Genomic DNA, 25765 nt, shown 5'->3' on the forward strand with positions numbered 1-25765 from the left:
TATTCTGTGGTGTGACATGCTTCATGAAATATGTAAAATTTTAAACAGTATTTTCCAATTCTCTTAGAAATATTATGTATTGTTTTGAATTACTATGCAGCTTTAATGCTTTGTAGCTCATTAATTGTGAGAATACATGGGATATTTGTACTTTTAAAAAAGAATTTGTCATATAATGCAACAACTTCCCCTTATGCATTCATACAAAGCTCAACAAAATCTTGTGAAATAGATTTTAATTGTAATGAAAAAAAAAAGTAACACTGCAAAAAATCCTGTTCTAAAAAAACGTCTTTTTCTACAAAATATAAAAATATAAGGTAGCACTTTGTTATAGTGTCCTTGCTATGTTACATGTACTTACCATAGTAATAACAGTAAATATGCATAATTACATGATGCAACTAACCCGGTATGCACTGACGTCACTTTCCCGCCGGAACGTGCTCCCTCAGCTGGATTGAGTGGCAAAAGAACCTGCTGCATGGCTGGATTTAATAGGGGAAACTGTGAAAACGTGAGTAAAACAAACGATTACACTAAAAGTTGGGCTCGAAAGTGTTCCTTATAACATAAACCTTAATCCATGGATACTGACATGCAGCTAGTGTTTCCTGACATTTATATGTGCCTGATTTCGACGTCGGGGGAAAAGCAAATCTGCCTGTGAACGCTTTATATAACTACAATATAGGTTTAAATCAGAGTGATCACTTATATCAGTGTTATATATATCGTCATATCGTCCAGCACTAAAACCTGTAGAGTTTTTGTCAGTTTTTTTTTTTTAAACACCCAATTATGCAGAATATAAGATGGTAAATATTTAATTGATGAGTTGTCAACATAACATATAACAATACAATATATAGGGTATGATTTTACCCCAAAATCCAACATTTGATAACTGCTAATCCACATTTCTCTGCCTGAAGTCCAGTTTTTTTCTGTGAATTGCAGCAATCATTTTGCTTCTTTTTTCTGTAGCTTTTGGCATTCTGTAAAAATATACCTCAGATTTTGTGTCAAAGCTATATTTGTACAGTCAATCGCAAGCTTTTTCCCATTTTGAATGTGTTTTGTGTGTTTTTTGCCGCATTCACGCTGAAAACCAGTGCTGCCACTCAGTGGGTGTAACCGCAGTCATAACGGGTGACGTCACATGTATACCCTCTATAGTAAGTAGGCTACATGTTGAAAATCAGTATTACTCAGTATTTAAAGGCCTGCTGAAGTGTCTTGGAACGCGCAGCATTATTCAGTGAGGTAATTTCAACTGAAACAGGAAGACAGGGCGATATATCGAACAGCCCCGCACCTTTTTTAAGCCAATAGCATTTTGTTCATATCACAGCTCGGCCAGAGCCATTAAACTCAGTAAAACCTCTGTTTCCTTTTAATATCTAACCGTTTATCCTCCTAATGTCCTCTATATCACTTTAAAATACAGCATTCTGTGCAGAATTTACATTTTTTTTCGATTGCTAAACGACAGTGGGCACAACTGGAGTCACATGTGCAAAACTCTTAAGTACAGTCTGCACAGCAGCAGTTCATGTGGACCAAACTCTAGTTCGTTTTTCATTGCTTGAACACAGTTTTCAAAACTCTACACACTTATCCCATGACTTTAACCACAACCTGCACAACACTGTGGATTTACAGCACTTTGTTCAAATGCTAACACTCTGCTGTCAAAACTGTGAACCACACATTCAAAACACAATAGATTTCAGCCTTGTGCCTTTCAAACACTGCTGATTGCAATTTTGCAGGATTAGTCCCTCAATTATTTGTTTGAATTACAGTATGTACTTTTAGTTTCTACCTTTTTTTCTCATTACTGTAATTCCGTAAATTACTACAGACTATTGAACCAAACTGCTAATTTTCATTTACCTTAAAGAATTGTTATGTTCTAAAAATGTAAATAAATCATGTGAAAGAATGTCACTCTTTTCTTTGAAGAAAATATTACTTTGCATGAAGTCACTGAAATTGTTCAAACTATAAAGATGAAAAGATTGTATTTTCTGTGTTGGAGTTTGATGCTAGTGTTTTTACTCTCAGTGTGTTCTGAGTGACAGTGTGTGTTATCACAGTGAGGGTTGTGCATAGTGTTTGGCTGCACTGAGCCTGTTTTGAGTCATGTGTTAACTGTTTAGCTCAGGTGACAGTTGTTAGTGCAGACTGTAGTTAGAGTTTTGCACATGTAGCTCCAGTTGTGCTCACTGTCGTTTAGCAATCGAAAAAAACTGTAAATAGGTCCGATACTTTTTGTGGTCTGCGCCGATTCACGGATATGGTCATTCGCGTCAATGGAAAGCATACACTGTCTGAATCGTTCCTTATTCTCTATATACTGCGAGTAGTGAAATACGTACCAATGAGTACATATCGCTGCAGTTTCGCTCTGAAATGTCCACTGAGTGGCGCTAAAAGCGTTCTTTTTTTTGCCGGAGCAGATAATAGGGTGAATGCGGTACGTTTTTATGACGTTGGTTTTTAGACGAATCGCTGCAGTTCTTGATTTGACATTTGCTCTCCGTTTCTTTTTAAAATAACGTCCCACCGACGCTACACCTAAACCTACCCGATATCGTTAACAAAAGCAAACGCGATGTAAGAAGCGTCCGCGATCATACTGTTTTACAGCTCGTTTAAATCTCTCTTTTTTGCCGTCAGTCGGATTCGTACCCAGGCGGTGGGGTTATGGGGGGGCTACTGAGCAAGCTTGGTCATGGACAAAAAAAGCAAAACGTTAAGAGCCGGTTAAGCGACGCAAAGTCCAAAGTACGTTCGTTTACAAATCGGGCACTCCGGTAAGAAGCGTTTTGAAGTCGTAACATCATATTGCGCGAGGAGACGCGAAAACGAGTCTTTATTCATCCATAATCCGACCCCGGCCGTCATCAAAACCGTGTGTGAAAACGAGCAAAAGCGCCTATTGACGTTTTACTGGCCTCTAGCGTCCATTTCTGTCGGAAACTGCAGCAAGACATACGCATCGGTATGTAATTTTGTGTCTCGCGAAAATGTACCCACGGGTACGTCTCTACTATGAGACCAGGTTGCATTCACCATGTAGAAACTAGTAAATGTGTGAACAAATGACCGATTTCAGCCTTAGCTTCAGTGTCTGTAAGAGTGTAGGAGGAGGCGGGACTTCAGATTCTAGAGAGTATTTGATTGGACTGAAGATTTGATGAGAAACTGAAGTGCAATGTGATGTCATGAAAATCCGTGATCTGTTTTAGCGGAAGTGAGAAACTGTAAGTTTTGAATGCTTATATCTCCTAAATGCAAATTTTGTCATTGTTTTGGAACACACCAGCTTATTCATAACCTTAAGGCTAACATATTCACACTAAAGGCTAAAAAACTTACATTTTGATTTCAGGGGAACTTTAAATTTATAATTACACAGTAACAGTGACACCTAACATTTCTTTCTTTCTTTCTTTCTTTCTTTCTTTCTTTCTTTTGGTGACATTTACCCCTTGATGTAGGTATACTAAAACAATACTTTAGGCCACAAACACGCAGAATCGACTACGTCCAGCCTTAGGACCCAGCGTCCACCTGGCAGGCCTGTCCTTGCGAAGACCGGGACCTCTGAATGCCCCCAGTTCACATTTCTAGCTTGGTTTTGCCAACAGCAAGGGCCACGCTTTGCTGACATTTTGACAACTCTGCGCTCTCGACCCCTTGCTCTTTCCCCCCCTCCTCCATCGGGCTGGCACAGAGGGAGTGAATCGCCCCCCTCTCTGGTGGGGTGAAGGTCCCTGGGACCAAGCTGTTAATTCAATCAGGAGAGTGGTATGCTCAATTAGGCACTCATAAGGGCCCAGGAAGGGTCTGGGGCCCCAGCAGAGGGCAGGCAGCCCTACCCTTGAGAGCCATTAATTGTAGATGACAGTGTGTAAACACTTGGGTGAATAGGCGGTGCAGGTGTTGGACACACCACTCGTTGGACACTGTCTCAATGGTTCTTTTCACACCCCGCTTTCCTCTGAACATTCTCTTTTTTGTCTCAATCACTCTTACGTCTATTACTCAGTACTTAATTGTGTAATTACGCTGTGACTAGGACACCTTAAAATAAAGTTTAACATAAAGCCATTATGCCACAAATGCTGTCGACTGAGCTTAACTTGTACAGAACATATTCTTTTAATATACGTTTATATACAGTCTCTCTTTTTCTGTGTCAATTATTCTTTGTCCATCAGATGGGGTGGTCGAAAAATAAATCGAGGAGCTTGACGTTAATGATTTTCATTAGTGTATGTGTATGTGTGTTCTGGTATTTCCTACATTATGGGGAAATTGTTCTGTTCCCCATGAAGAAAATAGCTTATAATCATATTAAATTATGTTTTATTGAAAATGCAAAAATGCAAAAAGTTTACTGTGAGGGTTGTGTTTAGGGGTAGGGTTAGGGGGTAATATACAGTAAAAATCATGATAACCCAACATGTGTGTGTGTGTGTGTCCTGGTAAACCCTATATTATGGGGACAAAATGTCCACACAAAGATGGCAATATCCAAAATCCTTGTCCTTGAGGAAATTTTTTTGGTCCCCATGTGGAAAACGGCTTAAAAATCATACTAAGTGATGTTTTTTAAAAAATGTAAAAATGCAGAAAGTTAGAGGGATAGAATATATGGTTTGTACAAAATCATTATGCCCATGCAAAGTCATGGAAACCCAACATGTTTGTGAGGGTTGAGAGGTATCCTTTATAGAAGACCCCAAAGAAGGTGTAAAAAGTAAAAAAAAAAAAAAAAGAAAGAAAAAAAGAAAGAAAATGTCAGTGACTGGACCATCTGAACCCTTTGGCCAGGCTCGGAATCATGTGACTCCTCCAGATACGGGAGCTTGTGAAAACTGCAGCCAGTACATGTAAAAGACATGGAATTCAACAAATTAAAGCCAGATGAGGGACTTTAAAGTGAAAGGGCTCTGCATCTGACCTAACATTCTCTTGTTTGAAGTCCATCTCTTTTCTTCATTCTTCCACGATTAGGTCAAAAAGGCACTTGTGAGAAATATGGACAAAGATGTATTGAGCAATCCTCAGATCTGAAATGTCTTGTTATATGAGTCCCTAAACTCACAATGCTTCATCTTAAAGTATTAAGTGATGAGGAATACACACACACACACACACACATTCCTGTACATCTATATTTGCGAGAACATTAACTGACACAATGCAATCTCTAGCTCCTTACCCTAACCCTCGCAACCCAGTGCCTAACCCGAACCCCTACCCTAAACCTTATCCCTAAAACCAAGTCTTGAGCCTCAAACAGGCCTTTAAAGGAGGATCAGCCAAAATGTCTCACTTTACTCTTTTTGTCTTCACTCCAATGGTCTAAAACTCAAACCAGTCCTCACTAAGATAGTTGTACAAGCACACACACACAGAAACACATACACTTACAGTATACACAGTGCGTAGATTACATAAAAATCTTCCGTTATTGATTCCAAATTACATGACAAAAATTATAGTAGTAACGTAATCCATTACACATTTTAGGTATTATAATCTAACCCTAACCCTTACTTTTAGATTACTTTGGCCTAAATAATAAGTCATTTTAATATAATAAAAAAATATATATAATTAAAGCCTTGCAAAGACATGGTTAAATGGCTTACTAAGACAGGACAAAATGATTTCTGTAAGTCCAAATGCAGTGTGGCCTCTTAATTTTATGATTGTAGCCACTAGTGACTAATCAAAACTGCAAGACTTTCTGAATGTGTATAAGCGGTAAGCTTTTTTTCAAAGGAAAATCTAGAAGATTCTAAAAATCTAGAAATCTAAAAAAAGAATTCTAATTTTCATAAATTATGAATAATTTACTGCCATTGTCATGCAATCAATGAATAAGTAACTGTAGTCTGATTACAAGTATTGTAATCCAGAGTACATGTAATCAGTTACACAGCACTGAGTACACACACCTGTAGGAATGTACAGTCTCTAATGACATTTAAATTATTTGTCCGTTGAGATTACACTGAGACAAAACGGAGACTTCACAGTGTCTTTTCTACAGTTCCAGGACAGATTTTCTAAGAAATTTGGGTAACACTTTACAACAAGGTTTCATTAGCTAACATTAGTTAACTACTAACATGAACTAAGAATGAACAAAATTTCTACAGCTTTTATTAATCTTGGTTAATGGTAATTTCAACATTTACTTATACATTATTAAAATCAAAAGTTGTTTTTGTTGACATTAATGCACTGTGAACTAACATGAACATGAACATTCCTAACTAACATTATGATAAATACTGTACCAAATGTATTGCTCATCGTTTGTCCATGTTAGTTAATATACCGTATTAACTTATGTTAACAATTGAGACCTTATTGTAAAGTGTTACTGAAATTTGCAATCAGAAGTCTGAGATTTCAATATGAACTTCAATATTCCTCATTAAACTCATCCAATCATAACTCTAAACATTAATTGGTTAAACTTTAGTTTAAGGTGAATTTGCTACACTCTAATTGCACAAATAACTACATAGAGTGTAGTTTAGGCTTTGGGGTTTGGTTTAGGGTTATTTGTTTGAAATTAAGCATAATTTACAGCTAGTAAGTAACCTACATAACAACTATGTGTAACTATGTCACCTTAAAAGTGTTACCTATTCATTTTCTGTAAAATTAAAGGAATATTATACTGGTTAAGCTTAACTGACAGCATATGTGGAGTAATGTTCATTACCACAAAAATAATTTACACTTATCCCTTCTATTAAGAAAAAAATCTTGCTTATAATGGAAGACATAAGGGCCAGTGAATCTGTAAAAGTTAAAATACTCACAGTTGGGGCATAAACACACAAACAAAGAAACAAACAACTGCTTACTAACTTTTCTATGTAAAATTCTATCCAATTTAATAATTGTATTGAAATTACGATTTAAACAGCTTTACAGCTCAAGTAATACAATACTTTTAACTGAAGAATGAATATAAGTACTTTTAAAACAGCTTTTAATTACAGCCTTTTTAATTACATTGTAAGTGCCTTTAATTTTTTTTTTTTTTTTTTTTTTTTACAGTGTCCTCATTACATTACATCTAGTAATAACAGTAAATCTTGCAAGTAACCCTAAACCAAACCCTAATCCTAACCTATAAGTACAGGTGATTAATACTCAGTACTTAATTGTACAATTACACTGTAACATGTTCACCTTAAAATAGAGTAACCTTTTTTTTTTTTTTTGTGATAATCAACATTGTGCCATTATGACACAAATGTGGTCAGCTGAGCATTACTTGTACAGAACATGAAATATTCCCTTAATATACACTTACTGAATGTCAGCAACTTAGTCTTCATTTCTTCAAATGAATTTACAAAAGAGACTTACATAGAGTTGAACTCCATTTAGAATTTCTTTTAGCCACTCATATTGAAACCATGCATTTCTGAAAAGAAAAAAAAAAAGTGCATCTATAATAAAACATTTCATGGATTAATTAGACATCTGGTGAGGATTCGTACACCTTTAAAAAGACAATTGCTGTCAAAGACATTAGCTGAAGGAATCTCTCAGGACTGAAAGTTTAACTTCTCTGAAAGCTGGTAAAACCACAATAAAGCTTGGTCCAGATGTCTAATTATAAAAGCTGTAAATGGGTTTAACAGCAGTTAGAACCACACAATTTAAAGTACAAAGGTATTAAGGACACTTAACATGAAGCGGCCTGTCATGGTTATCTTAGACATCATAATAACATAAGGGTGGGGGAAGAGACCTCTTCTCTGTACTGATGTGTTGATTAAAGCCACGAAATGTGCATAGCCTGGCAATAATTGCGTTGGAGTCGGCAGGGTGCCCGCTGGTTTGGGCTGGCTGGTCTTGTCTACAGACACCTGCTAATTTTCTGTCGGCTTTGCTTGCTATAAACAGACAGTGAACCGCCATTGAGGATCTGTGGAAAGGGTCGGTGTGATAATTGGGCAGCACAGTCCTTTTCAGCTTGTTCGCCCTCTCCTTTCTCTCTGCCCTTGTCAAACATTTGTTTCAAGTCCAGCCAAGTGACAACAGCCGTCTGTGTTGGTCAACGTTTCTCCAACAACAATTTTTTTTTTTCACACGCCAGAAAGCGAGCGGCTTTGTTTTGTATGGGGACATGGTTAAAGGAGCGGGAAGGAGGAAAGTGGATACAGGACATAAAGTGATCTCGTTAACATTCCATTAGACACTCCTGTCCCCCCTCGTCCCTCCCCCAGGAGAACTTCACACAGTCCCGGCCAGCCAGAGACCAGCTGACACGGTGTGGGACATGGCATAACCGAGCCCCACGGGGAGAGATCCCATCAGAAACGTAACGGCAGATCAAGGTACATCCCACATCCTTGATAGCAGTACCGCATGGAGGCAGACCTGAGTCCTGCTTTCCAGAGCTTTGCCTGTCTTTTTCTCCATTTCTCCTGAAAATGCAATTGGATATAGTAAAATGTAATTATTGGATTTACTGAATATATATATATATATATATATATATATATATATATATAGTCAAACCAAAAAATATTCCAACATTTTTTATATTTTTTTTTACTAGTGGGTGCAGGACACTATAGTTCATTTATGTAAGTGAGGATAGCAAAATAAAGTAAAGACATATTATACCCAAAAATTATTCATACAGTGGACTACCAGTAAAATTGATAAAAATTTGGAACCAAAATTATTCAGAAACTTTGACCTGACCATGTTTTGCTTAAGTGTTATTTGACAAAAGTTAAATCAAAAATGTTTTTGTTGACATTAATGCACTGTGAACTAACATGAACATGAACATTCCTAACTAACATTATGATAAATACTGTACCAAATGTATTGCTCATCGTTTGTCCATGTTAGTTAATATACCGTATTAACTAATGTTAACAATTGAGACCTTTTTATTTTTTTCTGACACAGTTTAACTTGTCATATTAACTTATCTTGTCATATTTTATTACCAGTTTTTAAACTATAGTAAATAAACTGTATTAATGAATGAAATGTTCAAGGTGTCTGAATAGACTTGGTTTGACTTTGTGTATGTATAAAGTATAAATATATATAAATATATAAATATGTGTGTATATATATATATATATATATATATATATATATATATATATATATATATATATATATATATATATATATATATATTCACATATTTATATATATATAATCATGTTAGCTAAAAATCATGTCTTGAAAAAAATAGAAAAATAATAAGATAAATAAAAAAAATGCACCATTGTTGGCTTAAGGTGTCACAATATTTATAATAAATTATATATATATTTTTTTTTAATAATACCATCTTATGTAAAACAAAACATCCACAACATATCAATATTTAAAACAATATAATCTTTTCTATTTTATATTTGAGAATATTTGAACAATGAAACAATTGCTTATCAAAGCCATTGCCTTAAATGAAGTCGCATTTATTGAAATAAGTAGGCTAATAATAATACTAAAAAGATTAAACATATGTGACAACCTGCCACATATGTTTAAAGAGATTTATATTATTTTTATATGAGGGCTACCTCATATAAAAAATAATAATATAAATCTCTTTAACGCTAATTAAACAACCATAAACAAGAAATAAGTCGTGTCAAAGAAAGCTTTGTGCGTCATTACTCTTGCTGTAACCAAGCGGACTGATGATTAATCCGCGGACTTTTGCACCCCCCACCCCGCCTAACTGCGCTGTCATTGGACGTTCCCCCTGTCAATCACGCCAAGCGATCCCACCTCCTGAGGTTTTAAACGCGTCCCAAAGTGTAAGACAAACTATTCAACCTGTAGCTCTGGAAAGGACAGTACATCCCACGCAGTGGAAAGAGTGTATCACTACGACTATCATCATCTTGTCTGCGTATTCTCTGGCACTATGAAAACGCACATATGTGAAGGAGAAACCCGCTGAGGACCAATTTATATGGGAGCAAACTTTTGGAATTTCCTGCAACTTTGGGACCTTTGCCAATTCTTAAGTTAATCTTGTCCGTAGGCTGTCAGTTGTCTTAATACTTCAACGTCAGACAGAATGTATTGCCACAATCTGGCCCTTTTTGTATTTTTGTATTCCCACGCGCTACTGATGATGATGTGCCTGCCACCAGCCTCAGCGCAGAAGTCCAGTGGTCCTCGGGTAAGTCCGTGCGTAACACCGCTCTCCGCCTCATGTGTTCAGCTGTGCACATTTACGCATTTGTCATTCTGATAACTTTAGTGCGTCATTTAAAGTTGTCAATATGACACATACATTGCTTATACTGTATCAATGTCAATTCATTGTGATAAAATAATAATGCAGGATTGCAAGTCAATATTCCGATGCAGTGTTTCTATGTGTGAAACTTTAGACAATGCCATTAAATCAAAGTGCCCCAAACATATGTCACTGCATCCTACTCAGAATATAGTTTTGACCATTGTTCTTACTTGTTAGTGATATATACATATTAGTTTTAGGAAAGATTAACCAGACATAGGCAGAATAAACCAAATTTTACAGCATCTTTTTGTTGCCTTATACAGTGACGCTGATTTAAAGAGTATTGCAATTGCATCCTGAATACCAGGGTAACTCATTTTCTGTCCTTACTTATTATTAGTTTTATACATATTAGAAGGATTAACTAAACTTTCTAGAATGCATAATAACCCAACGTCAGAGCATCTTTTAGTGATTCAGCTGAATAGTTGGGTTTTGCTTGCTGAGGCACATTGTCAGTGAGACTTGAGTACACCCATTGACCTTTTGTCATAAAGGTCTTTTGCTTCCTGTGCACCCCTCTGTGCCCATAGAAAAGAGGACCATTGCTTTTCCAATGCAGCATTTCATACGAGTTCAACAAAGAGCGGAGTATTTCTTTCTGCGGCTGAATCAGTTTGCAGATTTGAATAGTATATGATGTCTTTAATAAATGATCCTCCCAAAAAATGCGTCAGTCGGGATTACTAAGGTGGTGAGCTTAACATCCTTTCTTGTTTTAAGATTATTAACGTTTAAAAAATGACAATTAAAGGAACTTGGATACGTGATTAATAACACTAACCGGTCAAGGCATGACAACCTGCCCCAGAAATCAAATTGCCGCAGCATTCTTTTATGTCCTCAAGTATTTGAGCAATTCAGACAGAAGAATGGTTTGTGAAGATTGCCGCAGAGCTCTTGTGGTAAATGTCCATTCATTTGTGCACTGAGACCATTGAGATTGACCATTGAGAGTGAAAGTGAGTACAAATCAGAAAGAGAGCAGAAGAGAGAAATTTGTGGATGCTGCTGAGGTATTGTAATACTTGTGGTTGGAGGGGGTGGTCAGTATAAAAATCGCGTGCACACACACACACACACACTAAAAGCACACCACATTTGTATCTCAAAAAGTGAACAAAGTAAAGATGAAGTTAAAGAATTGTTTTGCTGAGAAGATTCTAACTGCAAGGTACAAAAACATCACATTTTTGTCTTCAGGAAATATTTTCCAAACCAGTTAATCTGAATGGAACACTTTGGACCTCATTGAGATACATAACTAGGTTTTAAAAGTATATCAAAATGAATTCCTTTGGGAATTCAATTAATCAGCTGTATCTAACTCACATCACACGCATTTATAGCCCTGCATCTAAATTTCTTTCTTAATTATGGATAAGAAACAATTACGCATTTTGATAACAGCACCAGTTTCTGCATGATTATCGAAAGAAATGAAGTTCTGACTGATTAAATTGTGGTGCTCGCTATTGAGGGCTGTTTAGAAGAATTGAGAAGCGTGCTAGATAATCTTTGCATTAATGACTTCTTTCCTTTTAATGATTTTGCCCTTTTTCTGTACTTATGCAGCCGCTTTCTCATTTTTCTTGCCATTAACACTCACAGACTTCTATCTCTTGTGATATAATATCTGCTTACTTGTTTTATTTTGGCAAGAACTCAGTGCAGACTGAAATGTACTGTAATAGTAGTCATACAGAGTGTGTGCGCGTGTGCATGTACATATGTGATTTGTTGTGCTCAACAGCAGAAAAGAGTGCAGAAACATCTCCACAGTGCTAAAACATCCTTCATCATCCTCATCTAATCATTACAGGAGGCCAGAAAGGTCGTGTTAAAAAAGCTATTAAAAAAAATCTGAAGTTAAATGCTTCAAAAGTTATACTCCCTTCTGTGCCTCATTTGTAAAATCTTATCTCTGAATGCTGTCAGCTCCGAAACCCAAAGTTTCTTGAGGAGTTATGGCTGCTGTGCTGGGCTGGAGGATGTATTTGGGCCAATAACAGGATCAAGCTCTTTTCTGAAAGCCAATTGGGTGATTGGGTTTATATATAAAAAAGAAAGAAAGAAAGAAAGGAAGCGTCCCTTGACAGTAGAGGGATTTTAGGTTTCCTTTTCCACATTTAACATGAATTTAGCACACTTTTCCAGTCACAGTAATTCAGAGCTCTTTGACCCAGCCAATTCTGACATGCCGCAGACTTAGAAGATAATATTTTCTGAGGATTTAATTCTGTCAACATGCAGTGATGCATCTGAGCACAGTGAATATACCGACTGTCAGTAGGCATTGGTCTATTCATTTTAAGATCTTTGGGTTAAAGTATCATTTCTCTTCTGCCAGCATCACCAAATGGAATTGCATAAATAATCTTAATAAACAAGTTTCCAAATAAACAACACTCCGCTCATCTGCCATTGTCTGGACAAACAGATAGTCCCTCCCCCAATCTCACGTGATCGGTTGAGCCAATATTGCTGTGTTTTTATAATGCCACAGTGAATCAGACTTTCTTAGAGTTGTCAGTCTGTATAAGGCTGGTTAAAGTATTTTAGCATCAAACAAATCATGCACTTCACCTTTAATCTGGTCCTGTGCAAAGGTCACTGGGAACTTTCGCTGTTATTTACTTGTTAACAGTCTGACTACCTTGATGCTTGTGGTAGCTTGACATTAGCATTTAAAAGGACAAAAAAAAAAAAAAAAAAAACAGAAATAAAACTTCAAAGTTTGAGTACCACAATAGGAAACACATTGTCAGTGTAGTTTAATGGTGAATTAAATCACATCTATCTATCTATCTATCTATCTATCTATCTATCTATCTATCTATCTATCTATCTATCTATCTATCTATCTATCTATCTATCTATCTATCTATCTATCTATCTATCTATCTATCTATCTATCTATTTTTCAAAATTAAATTATAATAATGTTCTGTATTACTGTGTACTAACAGTTGCCAGTTGTGCAGATCAGAAAGTAACCAGTACATTCACATTCATTCATTTCACATTAGTTCATACTTATATAAAATTTGGTAACAATAATTTAAAGTTGTTAAGGTTATGTCCTTATGCTAATGCATTGCAGTGACTTTAAATTGGTTTCTTGTTACAAAGTGAATGCTTTTAATATAGACTTTAGTCATTGGCATATTTGTGGGTTAATTGAAAGACTCTTTTATCGTTGTGTTATTATGCTCTTTGTTTTTTTTTTGTTTTTTTTCCAACAACTTTCAAGAGAACAATCGTGATTCGTACAAGACCTATTTAGAGCACTTTAATATTCCCTTCCCTTTGAAGTATAGACTTAATAGAGTGTGAACTTTTTCCAACATGACAAAAACATAGTCTAATCTGTTTTCATTCAGTAGTTCAATTAAATGATACGACATTAGCATTCCCACAATGTTCGTTTCTCAGACATAGCTATCCACACAAACAAATCATCATGGCATTCTGGTCAATCTGCCCTGTAAAAACGAACCTAACATAAAATAACATAACAATGATTGAAAAATGGACACATGGAGGTGGCCTGGGAAAGCGGTGTATACAACATACCTGCTCAAGTACATCACTGAAACCTCGTAAAGTCATGTAAAGAACAAACACAGCGAGGCGAGTGTGAGCTCCATGCCAAGACAACATTCTCCCAACTCCGCAGATGAGCGCCAAGCCCCCGGTCCCCCTCCTCTCTGCTTTTTTTATTGGAGCGGCCCACATCACACCCAATGACCCAATGATGCAGGTGTTAGTGTTGTGTGTGTGTGAGAGAGAGAGTTTATGTGGGAATCATGTATTTGCAGGTTCTTATCTAAATGTATTTCGAAAGAGTGATTGTTAGGTGTGTGTTGCACAAGTAATAATTTTAACCAGGCATCCAATATTCTAGAAAAGTAGTCAGTCAGCAGTTCATTGTTTACCTTGTATATATAACTCATGATACACTGTACAGCATCAGCAGGCTTCAACACTCTATTGACATAGAGAAGGCCCACACAGCTGAGGTGATGCGGGTGAGAAAGAAAAGCTTTCACTTTCAATTCAAACAACTTGTACTGTCATAAAAATCATGCCAGACTCACTGTAATTATGTGCACTAAGGGTGTGTTCACATTTGGCAAGCTTGGTTCAATTAACATGATTACTCTGTTAGTGCAGTTCACTTGAATAAGTGTGAATGCTGCCATTCGAACATTGGCACGAGCCCTACCACTGAATAGGTAGGGCTCGGTCCGCTTCCAGATAAACTCTGGTGCAATTAGACTGAAAAGCTTTTCAGATAGCTTTTTTTGTCTTTTTGACAAAATTAAAAATAAAGTCAAAATTATTTGTCTAACGGTTTTCACAATACACATTGTTTGAAGCTGCTTTACAGAAAGTCATACTTTTACGTCTATAATGATTTTACCATGTGGTTAGGCAATATGACGATATACCATACGATACAAGTGATCCTCTGCTGTTAGATCTAGCGTTATTCCAACATGTCCTCCAACCAATACGCCCATATAGGTCGTTTGTCACTACCCTGAAATACGACCCATAGGAGTGTTTACTAAAGTTGCGCTCCTATCGACAACAGGACACTTTGATTTTAATGCATTGTACCCTTTTATCTCCGTCATATTTCAGGTTTCACGTAGCTCAGTTGGTAGAGCATTACAATATGCGATCATGGGTTTGATCCCAGGGAATTCAAGTGCTCATAATGTGTATATGCACTATAAACCACTAAGGGTAAGTTTAGGGTTGGGGTAGGTGTAGTCATTAATAAAAAAAATTAAAAAAAAGAGTTTTGCTGAATGGAAATAGGACAAATGGCGGGTAAGGGAACGTGTAAAAAGTCCACACATTGCATTTAAACGAACACACATTTTGATTGGTAACGACGGTCATACGTCATTTCACGACGACAGACGTAACGTAACATTTTTACACCTGCATGACTTTAAAATGTATTGGTCATAATAAGGTGCTTGAAAAAACAACCTATAGGGTCGTTTTTTGGAGGAGGAAAGTCTTCTTTATTTTATTTATAATGTTGTCTAGCACATATACCAATGTATAAGAAATATAGGATATGGCTGTCATTTAAAGGTGCCGTAGAACGTCTTTTCAAAAGATGTAATATAAGTCTAAGGTGTCCCCTGAATGTGTCTGTGAAGTTTCATCTCAAAATACCCCATAGATTAATTTTTTTAACTGCCTATTTTGGGGCATCATTAACTATGCACCGATTCAGGCTGTGCGGCCCCTTTAAATCTCTCACTCCCTGCCCTCCCGAGCTCTCGACTATAAGTGCAGTTATACAGTGCATAAACAAAGTTCACACAGCTAATATAACCCTCAAATGGATCTTTACAAGATGTTCGTCATTTATGCTGCATGCATGCATCGATTCCTGTGAGTATAGTATTTATTTGGATGTTTACATTTGATTCTGAATGAGTTTGAGGCTGTGCTCTGTGGCTAACGGGCTAATGCTACACTGTTGGAGAGATTTATAAAGAATGAAGTTGTGTTTATGAATTATACAGACTGCAAGTGTTTAAAAATGAAAATAGCGACGGCTCTTGTCTCCGCGAATACAGTAATAAACGATGGTAACTTTAACCACATTTAACAGTACATTAGCAACATGCTAACAAAACATTTAGAAAGACAATTTACAAATATCACTAAAAATATCATGTAATCATGGATCATGTCAGTTATTATTGCTCCATCTGCCATTTTTCGCTGGCATATGCAAATATTGGGGCGTACATATTAATGATCCCGACTGTTACGTAACAGTCGGTGTTATGTTGAGATTCGCCTGTTTTCCAGAGGTCTTTTAAACAAATTAGATTTATATAAGAAGGAGGAAGCAGTGGAGTTTGAAACTCAACGTATGTCTTTTCCATGTACTGAACTCTTGTTATTCAACTATGCCAAGGTAAATTCAATTTTTGATTCTAGGGCACCTTTAATTTGGTAACATCTCTAATTTCAGGCAGAATTACTATACTGTGAAGTTGTTCCTTACAATGGTTGAAATTATTTTATATCTAGATAAAGATTTTAAAGGATGAAAATGTGAATTGAAAGCGAAGAAAATGGGGTAAAAAAAATATAATGTAAAGCACCCTTGCAAAAATAGACTGGGATAGATGCGTGACTGAGAATTTAGCATGCAAAATGAAAGATTCCAAGTGTAGTCCAGTGGAATAATGATATTATTTAAACCTATAGTAAGTACTTAAGATCTTTCTACAGAAGTTCTTGTGATGTCAATCACATGAAAAATACCAAGCGATACAAAAGTGCCTGAAAAATGTGTACAACCCAGTATCAAAAAACCCTAGTACGTCAAAGTGACGACTAATGATTATTTGTTGCACAACCATTGAGTGCAGCCCCTATAGTGTGTGTGTGTGTGTGTGTGTGTGTGCATGCATCATCTTTCCAGACTAAATTACACTAGGCAGACAGCAGAGTTGAACAAGGGCTGGAGCGGACAGAGCGAGAGAGATAGTGTGAGCAAGACAGAACTAGATAGTCAAGTAAAGAGAGAGAGAAAATGTGTGTGTGAAGGAGATAGACAACAAGTTGGGAGACAGAGTAAGGGGACAAAAGGCTGTTCTCCCTGTGTGGGCCAAAAGCAGTGCTGTGTGCTTGATATACAGTGAGCGACAGCTGGGATTTGGATAAGGAAGGTTTTCTGACAGAGAGAATGTGTTCTGGGTCAGTGCTATGGCATTTTGCTGTGGAGAGATAGCAGTGACTATCAGCATTTAATGATACGGCTTTCTTTGAGAAAATACCAGAGATTACCAGCCTCCCAGAGGCTTCAATTACAGCCCGATAAAATAGTGTCTCTTTTTCCTCACCGGACAGCCATTAGTCATGACATAGCAGGTTTCATCAACTGAAAAGCTTGTCACAAATTTGCCGTATTGGCATCCTAAAGTGTGTTTTACTGATGTCGTCTGCAGAACTTATTGTGCTACTGAAATGGACAAACAACATGTAGTGGTTATTTAGTCTGCGTGTTTTCATTTGTTGCTACGAGCTCTGGGACAAATTATCAAAAGCATTTGGTAAACAACAAATTCCTACAAAGAATGTGAAAAAAAAAACTTTTATTGTTGTGTGTTTGTATGTGTCTCTGAAATCTGGATTGGCATTTAGAAGAAATTGGTGATCCCAATAGTATAGACAGTTGGGGGCAGCTGTGGCCTAATGGTTAGAGAGTCAGACTGTAACCTGAAGGTTGCGGGTTCAATTCTCAATACCGGCAGGAAATGACTGAGGTGCCTTTGAGCAAGGGACCTAACCCCCAATCGCTTCCCAGGTGTCACAGCAAAATGGCTGCCTGCTACTGTGTGTGTGTCCACAGTTTTCAGTGTGTGTGGGTTAAATGCAAAGGACAAATTCAGAGTATGGGTTACCATACTTGGCCTTAACATGTTACTTTCACTTTTTCACTTTCAAACCAAAAGTATTATTTTCTCCCATTGAATAATAAAATGTGAAAACAAAAAGGGATTTATGACTAATATTAATTCATACTTTCTATGTGGTTTCAGCAATGGTCAATCAATCAGTTTCCCATGGTGACTTCATTGTCAGCTATAGAGTTCAGAACAGACCATACAAGACTCAGAACAAAACCAGAACCTCTAGAACTCAGACCAAGACTAGACACCCCAAACAATAGATTGAGATTAACCATGAATCAGATCCAGCCTTGCTGGTCCAAGAACCAGACTGTCCATTTTAATAAACCCAGACCTAGAGAGTGGAATTCACTCAATGTATAGTTTAAAGGTGCCCTAGATTGTTTTTTTTACAAGATGCAATATAAGTCCTAGGTGTCTCCTGAATGTGTCTGTGAAGTTTCAGCTCAAAATACCCCATAGATTTTTTTTAATTCATTTTTTTAACTGCCTATTTTGGGGCATCATTAACTATGCACTGATTTTTTTCAGCACGGCCCCTTTAAGAGATGCGCTCCCTCTGCCCCACGAGCTCTCGACTATATATACATCGCATAAACAAAGTTCACACAGCTAATATAACCCTCAAATGGATCTTTACAAGATGTTCATCATTCGAATTATGTGAGTAAAGTATTTATTTAGATGGTTACGTTTGATTCTGTGTGAGTTTGAGGCTATGCTCTGTGGCTAAAGCTAACATTACACACTGTTGGAGAGATTTATAAAGAATGAAGTTGTGTTTATGAATTATACAGACTGCACGTGTTTAAAAATGAAAATAGCAACGACTCTCGTCTCCGTGAATACAGTAAGAAACGATGGTAACTTTAACCACATTTAACAGTATATTAGCAACATGCTAATGAAACATTTAGAAAGACAATTTACAAATATCACTAAAAATATCATGATATCATGGATCATGTCAGTTATTATTGCTCCATCTGCCATTTTTCGCTGTTGTTCTTGCTTGCTTACCTTGTCTGTGCACAGATCCAGCCGTTAATACTGCACATATTTGGGTCATACATATTAATGATCCCGACTGTTACGTAACAGTCGGTGTTATGTTGAGATCCGAGTGTTTTCCGGAAGTCTTTTAAACAAATGAGATTTACATAAGAAGGAGGAAACAATGGGGTTTGAAACTCAATATATGTCTTTTCCATGTACTGAACTCTTGTTAATCAGCTATGCCGAGGTAAATGCAAATTCTGATTCTAGGGCACCTTTAATTAATAGTAAAGCATGGGTCAAGGCCATTCATTACTTTGATGTTTAGAACTGAAATGCGGAATAGAAATTGGTAGCAAACATGATATTTTTTTAGATATATTTTCTGTTAGGACCACTTTCGTCAAAGATGATTGACAATTAGCATACAGTTTGGATTGGTGTCATGATTTTGCTCTGGGCAAGAACTCCCAGCCCATCCATGCAGCCTAGCATGGATAAGAGCAGGGAGAGCAGCGTTCTTATGGTAAACAGAATGCATTGCAGATATCATTAATGTTCTTAATGACAATAATTTAATGTAACAGCATAATACAAGATAAATGAGTCAAAGAGGAATATCAGAATGCCAAGTCCTGATTGTGGATGGAGGAGGGTAATTAGTTCCTGAGCAACACGATAAAGCTGCTCGTAATACTGAATGAAACTTATATTGGGATGCTGTGTGTGTTAACGCTACACTTGATTTGTTCCTCAAATTCCTTCCTGTTTTTTTTTTTTTTTAATTTATGTGTGTGTGTGGATGATCAGACATTCAGTGAGATTCACCAGAAGAACTAACATGACTGTTCCTTAGCCAAGTTATATCATTAGAGTGACAAAGTAGGAAGTTCAGGAAGCGGATTTCCTGTTAGCCTGGATTTAATTAGTCTAATGATCAGAGAAGAGGGATTATGATTTCAGATCTTCATTGTATGAAATCTGACAGTTGTTACTTAATAATGCAAAGCTGTTTTAGGAGGGGATTTGAAGTTTGCATAACCAGTTTCTCACACTCTGTCTGCTTTCCAATTTGCATGTACTGTATGCACTAAAATATATTTTTTCACTATTATTACATATACATTGGTCATTACATATTTAAAGGTGCCATCGAATGTAAAGATGTAATATAAGTCTAAGGTGTCCCCTGAATGTGTCTGTGAAGTTTCAGCTCAAAATACCCCATCGATTTTTTTTTAATACATTTTTTTAACTGCCTATTTTGAGGCATAATTAGAGATGTGCCGATACATGCTGCGGCCCCTTTAAATCTCGCGCTCTCCGCCCCCTCCCGAGCTCTCGACTCTATCACTGCATAAACAAAGTTCACACAGCTAATATAACCCTCAAAATTGATCTTTACAAAGTGTTCGTCATGAAGCATGTCTAATCGCGTAAGTACAGTGTTTGTTTACATTGATTCTGAATGAGTTTGAGGCTGTGCTCCCTGGCTAACGGCTAATGCTACACTGTTGGAGAGATTTATAAAGAATGAAGTTGTGTTTATGAATTATACAGACTGCAAGTGTATAATAATGACAATAGTGACGGCTCTTGTCTCCGTGAATACAGTAAGAAACGATGGTAACTTTAACCACATTTAACAGTACATTAGCAACATGCTAACGAAACATTTAGAAAGACAATTTACAAATATCACTAAAAATATCATGTTATCATGGATCATGTCAGTTATTATTGCTCCATCTGCCATTTTTCGCTGTTGTCCTTGCTTGCTTACCTAGTCTGATGATTCAGCTGTGCACATCCAAATGTCCTGCCCTTGTGTAATGCCTCGATCATGGGCTGGCATATGCAAATATTGGGGGCGTACACCCCGACTGTTACGTTATGTTGAGATTCGCCTGTTCTTCGGAGGTCTTTTAAACAAATGAGATTTATATAAGAAGGAGGAAACAATGGAGTTTGAGACTCACTGTATGTCATTTCCATGTACTGAACTATGATGTATGATATTCAACTATGGCGAGGTAAATTCAATTTTCAATTCGATGGCACCTTTAAGTGTAGCAACCTTATAAGTTGAAAATCTGCAAAGTATTGTTTGAAATTGAGTTCTAATTTGAAACAGAATTTGCACTTGTTTTTTTGTAACTTTTTGACGGATGCCAGCTATACTTGGCCCGCTATTTCTGTAGCAGCCAATCAGAAGTCTGCTTTTGCCCATTATTTTTGCTCTTATTCTTCCTAAAGGTAATGGGTGCTTCACACATTATTGTGAGTAGCTCTGGCACTCTTTTTAAAACCCACACACACACACACACATACAAACAAACACACACACACACACACACACACACACACACATGCACACACACATACACGCCTGCCAAGAATAAAAATCCATCTGTGCAATGAGATTTCTCTGGTGTCTCCAGCTCGTCCAGAAATCTTCACTTTATTGTGAGGAGTCCAGGCAAAAGTTAAGAGTATCCTTGTTCTCAAAATAGAGTGCTAAGAAGAAATATTAGTCATAACCCCCAAACTGAAAAACAAGAACATTTTTGGAAATCACTTTTAATTAGGAAAATGTGCTTGACAAATTGTTTAATCAACAAGAGGATTGTTTTAAAGATTTACATAAGAGTTTAGCGGTGTCAGAGAACTAGTGGGATTTATGGATTGACTACTGAACAGATATTTCACTTTATAGGAAAGATGTGTACTGATTGAGAAACCTTTGCAATGCAATAATGAATTACATACAGCGACCACAAAAGATATTTAGGCAGCTACGCTACAGCTAAATACAATTATAAATGCATGAATATCATCATATTAATTACGAAAACAAATAAATGTACAAAAGAGATATCATAAATATATGTATGTTAGGTTTTCATGGTAAAATTGACAAAAATGTTAATATATTTTGTTTGTCAGCTAGGTATTAGTGGAACTTGTTCATTTTGGTCTCCCTGCTTGTTGTGTGAACTTGAGGGAATTGACTTTATGCATCCACATAAAGGGTTAGTTCACCCAAAAATGAACATTATGTCATTTATTATGTCGTTCTACACCCATAAGACCTGAAATCACATGACTTTGGTGCTCCGAACCCCTGATTCGGGATTAAGGTAGAACCACTGTACTCACATGAAAATTAAATATGTCTTTAATACCTTTCTGGATCTTGAGAGGTTTAATGACATTGCTGGCAATGCAGGCCTCACTGAGCCATCGGATTTCATCAACAACATCTTAATTTGTGTTCTGAAGATGAACGAAGGTCTTTCGGGTGTAGAATGACATGAGGGTGAGTAATTAATGATATTATTTTCATTTTTTGGGTGAACTAACCTTTTAAAGTGCCTTGTGGCCACTTTTTAAAAGTAACTGCAAAAATGTTAGTTGTAAGAGAAGTATTAGAATCAGTTGTGTTTAAATGCCATTTGGTGTGATATTTTGTTATCTAATGCAATGCATTTGTAAATGTGTGACTTAAGTGTCCCAAAATCTACAGATACTTTCTGGGGACGTTATAAATTGTTAAATGTGACAATGGCAAAAGTGTGTAGGCTTCTGTGCTCCTCTGAGTTCTATGCTTAACTAAACTCCTGCCCACACAAACTGACAGAATGGGTGTGATTCATTTCACTTCCAGTTATACAGTTAAACAGTCTGTTATACTTAAGCTCATATTTTACAAATAAACACATGTTCACAGACTTAGTCATATCACTATGCTTTCAATACGAGTGATGCACAAATATGTCCTCTGCACCATGTCAGTGGTGTAGGTTAACTTCTCAAAACCCCTTCTTATGTTTACAATAAAATGAAAATTTATTATAGTTTAAATTTGTTAAATGGCATGTCTTTAAATATATTTGTAATTACACATTTGTAATAAAGTTGCAATTTAGGATGTTTAAAATACATTAACTTCAAATGTAATATTGTACACTACATTTAAAATTATGATCATGTACTTTACATGTGCTTTAGTATATTTATTTGACATCAAAAGAAGTGTACTTCTTTAAAGCACAACAAAATTATTAAATATCAATTAAATTTTAATATTAATTTTAAAGTAAACTTAATTTGTCCTAACAAGTTCCTTTTTTTTCATGTTGTTTTTAGATTTCAAAATCCTGGGCATTCTGTAAAATATCTTATTTTTTTGTTCCACAGACAAAATAAAATTATGCAGACAACATGAGTGTGAAAAATTATGACGGTATCTTAGTGCACTTTAGTTTTCTGAGAGAGACTACAACTTTTTGTCTATGGAAGCTTTGTCTGTTGCTTTCTTTTTCCTAGTTTCCTTCACAGAAAATGCACAAATAGTCAACTCACTATCTGGACATGTACTCAGTTCTAAATCACCTTTAAAACAGCTTGCTTTGGATGAAGCTTTTATAGTGCTACTTAGACAGGGCAGCTTTCACCAGGAATATTTTGGCCTGTCTTAAACAACACTAAAGATTTGCTTTGGCATTTATTTTTAATATGGCTGTTCTGGATTATTTACCCAAGTGGGAATTAAAAAAGTATACATTGTGATATGGACATAAATGGAAACTTGTGAGTGAATTACATTTAGTGTGTATTCAAAAAAAAAAAAAAAAAAAAACTAATGTAGTATACTGAACTAATATAGCATTAATATATAAGCACCATTTAGTACAGTGTTGTAAAGGAACCATACTGACATACTCTCAGCTGGTCTTTCTGTCATCAGGCATTCAGACTGATTCACTCCATGTCTAGTATATTAGTGACATCATTTGGTTCCATTTGCTTAATTGCTCAACTCAAGAGATTCAGTCTTGAAGCAACCTTTTGTTGTTTGCAGTGTACTGTATGTATGTGTATGTGATCAGAAACGGTCAGCTCTGTTTATTCAGATGGGTCTGGTTAAAATGGAAAATGTGCCCTGTTTCTGGCTAAAGCTACCCTTTTTCCAGTAGAGGATTTCCAGTTTTGTATACCTGCTGTGCTGTCAAAAGCCGCACTGCATGATGGTCCAGCAGCTACAGCACAATCTATAGCAAATTTGTTGTGTACTAGGTAGCTGGCCAGCGTATATCTACTCTGAGTTAAGCTGGCTTTTCTTTCTCTCTACCTCTGAACTGTTCTGACTCTTCTATCCCTCTCAAAGGTTGGGGAAATATGCGCCCTTCTGAAATAGTGGAAAATCAAGAATGTTATTATGTATATGAGTTGGCCTGTTATGTTATAAATGCAGTTAAGCAAAAAGAAAAGAAGGTACAATTGATGAATTGATTTCTCAGTGTGAGGGAGAATAAGAAAATCATATTTTTATTTGACTTTTTCATCAACAAATCTTTTAATAAAGTAAATATGAAATCAGAAATGATGTTGTTTAGTTTATAACGCACATTCCTGGTCTTATCGATCATGATTCGTGAGTGCACATTATTCCATGGATATAAAAATGCCTCCATTCTGGTAAGGAATACTATTTTCACATTTTCAACTACTCAGTTACTAAAAGTAAAATTAAGTCCAGTCCCACTTGTAAATACAACACATTTTGGAAGTAAAATTAGTTTTGAATGGAGTGTCAAGTTGACTTGAAGCAAAAAATCAGTCGATGGAATTTGAAAAAAAGAAAAAAAAAGAAAAGAAAATTGAAATATGTCTGTTTTACTAGGCCAGCAAGGAGCTCTGCTTAAAAAGATCATTGCTGCTCTAAGACATAAATGGACTGGAAAGAAAAGGGATTTTCTTTCCAGTTATATCTGTAATAAATCAAATCATCTATTAAACAGTAGTCAGGCATGTCTATAGTGAGACAACTGAATTTAATATATCAGAATTTAACTGAAGTTACTAATGGACTGATAACCAGAAAAAGATGGATGGATGGATGGATGGATGGATGGATGGATGGATGGATGGATGGATGGACGGACGGACAGATGGATGGATAGATATTTCAGCTGAGCTATTTTCAGATTCATGATTCACGGCAATTCCACTAAATGACCTGAGCGTTTCTGCTACTAAAACCTGTGAAACTCATTGAGCTGTTTTAAAGCTCAGCAGCTCTGTTTAATTTATTGCTCAATCATTAGAGTCTAGTCAGGGTATTCTGTCAAGTGCTCGGTGGCTTATTATACTTTCATGCTCTCACTGCTCCATTTAAATAAACTTCATATAAATGTACATGTGTGTGCAGTGGCTTATAGGGGACAGAGAGAGCCCATGTTCCCCTGCATGCTCCAGGAGTCACGGCAAGCCTGTGTGTGGGTCAGACGGACGCAGTTATGACACCAACTGTGACCTGGAGAGGGCGAAATGCAAGGACCGCACTCTCACCCTTGCCCACAGGGGCCGATGCAAAGGTCAGTGGACATCAGAAACTTTTTTGTGATAACTTCTGAAAACCATTGAGGCATCTTGAATTGCATGTGAGAACTGTATAATTTCTTTTAGAAAACAGATGCGGTTTACAGTAGCGTAGCACTCCAGTAATGCATGATATTGTAACACTGATAACACATCTGTTTATGTAGTTATGGAGTACATCATCACTCCACATCATCTGAATATTTAAATATCCCTAAAGCAAGACTATTATTCTATCCCTCACAGCCTTGTTTTCATTTCTGTCAAAAACTGAATATGGCTCAACCCTAACTAAGGTCTATACACAAGAAAGCTAATCCTAAATCAAGAAAAACCTGCGCTTTGTCCGAAGTCGCGTACTGACTGAGTAGGTACCACGTGATTAAATGACTTCTTTAAAACAATCACTATGAATGTGTTTAGTATGAGTGTAAACTGGATGTATACATCCTCCATGTTGGCACTGTCATGTGACCCAAGGCATCAGTTGCATTGCTTACCTGGCATTCATGACTCCTCTCCTGTGGCCTCTTGGGATAGTAAAAGCGTCCATCAAATATTGTACACTACACAATCA

General features: G+C 36.5%; 1 protein-coding gene across 9 annotated transcripts in view; it reads left to right on the forward strand.

Annotated features, from left to right (window-relative positions):
* Positions 1-9845: 9845 nt before the first annotated feature.
* Positions 9846-25765, forward strand: part of smoc1 (SPARC related modular calcium binding 1) — a 64289-nt gene continuing 48369 nt past the window's right edge. For 8 of the 9 annotated variants that reach the window (XM_048191601.1, XM_048191603.1, XM_048191600.1 and 5 more), the window contains exons 1-2: positions 9846-10222; positions 25019-25184. In XM_048191601.1, the coding sequence (XP_048047558.1) occupies positions 10118-10222; positions 25019-25184 (271 nt within the window). In that variant the 5' untranslated portion in view covers positions 9846-10117. The remainder of the gene's footprint in view (positions 10223-25018; positions 25185-25765) is intronic. The other variant, XM_048191607.1, reaches the window with a different exon arrangement.

The sequence above is a fragment of the Megalobrama amblycephala genome, linkage group LG5 (assembly GCF_018812025.1).
Source record: "Megalobrama amblycephala isolate DHTTF-2021 linkage group LG5, ASM1881202v1, whole genome shotgun sequence".
Taxonomy (NCBI): Eukaryota; Metazoa; Chordata; class Actinopteri; order Cypriniformes; family Xenocyprididae; genus Megalobrama; species Megalobrama amblycephala.